The sequence below is a fragment of the Mandrillus leucophaeus genome, unplaced genomic scaffold (assembly GCF_000951045.1).
Source record: "Mandrillus leucophaeus isolate KB7577 unplaced genomic scaffold, Mleu.le_1.0 Scaffold764, whole genome shotgun sequence".
NCBI lineage: Eukaryota > Metazoa > Chordata > Mammalia > Primates > Cercopithecidae > Mandrillus > Mandrillus leucophaeus.
Genome location: NW_012108297.1, coordinates 794975 through 796598, shown reverse-complemented (window position 1 = coordinate 796598; position 1624 = coordinate 794975). Strand labels below are relative to the sequence as shown.

The 1624-nt window shown below is 44.8% G+C and overlaps 1 protein-coding gene across 1 annotated transcript in view; it reads left to right on the top strand.

Annotated features, from left to right (window-relative positions):
- LOC105529421 (immunoglobulin-binding protein 1-like) overlaps positions 1-1163 on the top strand; it is an 11407-nt gene extending 10244 nt beyond the window's left edge. The window contains exons 2-3 of the mRNA XM_011966558.1: positions 28-580; positions 901-1163. Coding sequence (XP_011821948.1) covers positions 28-580; positions 901-1163 — 816 coding nt within the window. The remainder of the gene's footprint in view (positions 1-27; positions 581-900) is intronic.
- Positions 1164-1624: the final 461 nt, after the last annotated feature.

Below are 1624 nucleotides of genomic sequence, written 5' to 3'. Positions count from 1 at the left end.
GCCGGTTCCCGGATAGTCCAGGAGAAGGTGTTCAAGGGCCTGGACCTGCTTGATAAGGCTGCCGAAACGTTACCGCCGCTCGAGTTGTTCAGCCGAAATGAAGATTTGGAAGAGGTTGCTTCCACCGACCTGAAGTGCCTGTTGGTGCCAGCGTTTCAAGGAGCCCTCACCGTGAAACAAGTCAACCCCAGCAAGCGTCTAGATCATTTGCAGCAGGCTCGAGAACACTTTATAAACTACTTAACTCAGTGTCATTGCTATCATGTGGCAGAGTTTGAGCTGACCAAAGCCAAGAGCAACTCAGCCGAAAATCACACTGCTAATTCCTCCATGGCTTATCCTAGCCTCGTTGCTATGGCATCTCAAAGACAGAGTAAAGAAGAGAGATACAAGCAGAAGAAGGAGTTGGAGCATAGGTTGTCTGAAGTGAAATCTGCTGTGGAAAGTGGTCAAGCAGATGATGAGCGTGTTTGTGAATATTATCTTCTTTACCTTCAGAGGTGGATTGATATCATCTTAGAAGAGATTAAGAGCATTGACCAGGAAATTAAGATCCTGAGAGAAAGAGACTCTTCAAGAGGTATTAACTTTTTTTTATTTTTTTATTTTTTTTTGAGACGGAGTTTTGCTCTTGTTGCCCAGGCTGGAGTGCAATGGCACGATTTCGGCTCATGGCAACCTCCGCCTCCTGGGTTCAAGCGATTCTCCTGCCTCAGACTCCCTAGTAGCTGGGATTATAGGCATGTGCCACCACACCCGGCTAATTTTGTATTTTTAGTAGAGATGGGGTTTCTCTGTATTGGTCAGGCTGGTCTCGAACTCCTGACCTCAGGTGATCCTCTTGGCTTGGCCTCCCAAAGTGCTGGGATTACAGGCATGAGCCACCATACCGGGCCCAAGAAGCATCAACTTCTAACTCATCTCACCAGGAGAAGCCTCCAGTGAAACCCTTCATTCTCACTCAGAATACCGCCCAAGTCAAAGCGTTTGGAGCAGGTTATCCAAGTCTGGCAACTATGACGGTGAGTGACTGGTGTAAGCAACATCGGAAATATGGAGAATTACCAGATCAGGGAATAGCCAAGGCAACACCAGAGAAATTCAGAAAAGCAGCTCAGCAACAGGAACATCAAGAAGAAAAGGAGAAAAAGCATAATGAATAAACACTCTACAGAGCTCGGGAGTGGGATGACTGGAAGGACACCCATCCTTGGGGCTACAGCAACCACCAGAACATGGGCTGCAGGGTGCACACCTCCCCCACCAAGGAAAGCCAGGCAGTCCTCTCCTCTCTGGGCTCACGCTTCAGCTGTGTACAACGAAGGCAAAGATGCTAAATCTTGCTTTGCATTCAAGAAAGTGTCAAGTGATTAAAAACAAAAACAAACAAAAAAACCTCTGGTCACTAAATACAGATTTTATCTATTCTTATTTTTATAACGTTATAAAATGACTATACAAAGGATGTGCAAATGTGCTTTTCAGAACAGGGGATCTGATAAAACATAAAATAAGCAAACAAACAAGCAAAAATAAACTGTGCAAATGCTTTGGATGATATCATATATGGGTTTGTTTTGCCAGCTTAACATTTAGGAAGATAGTCTAAAATGTGTACCAAAAA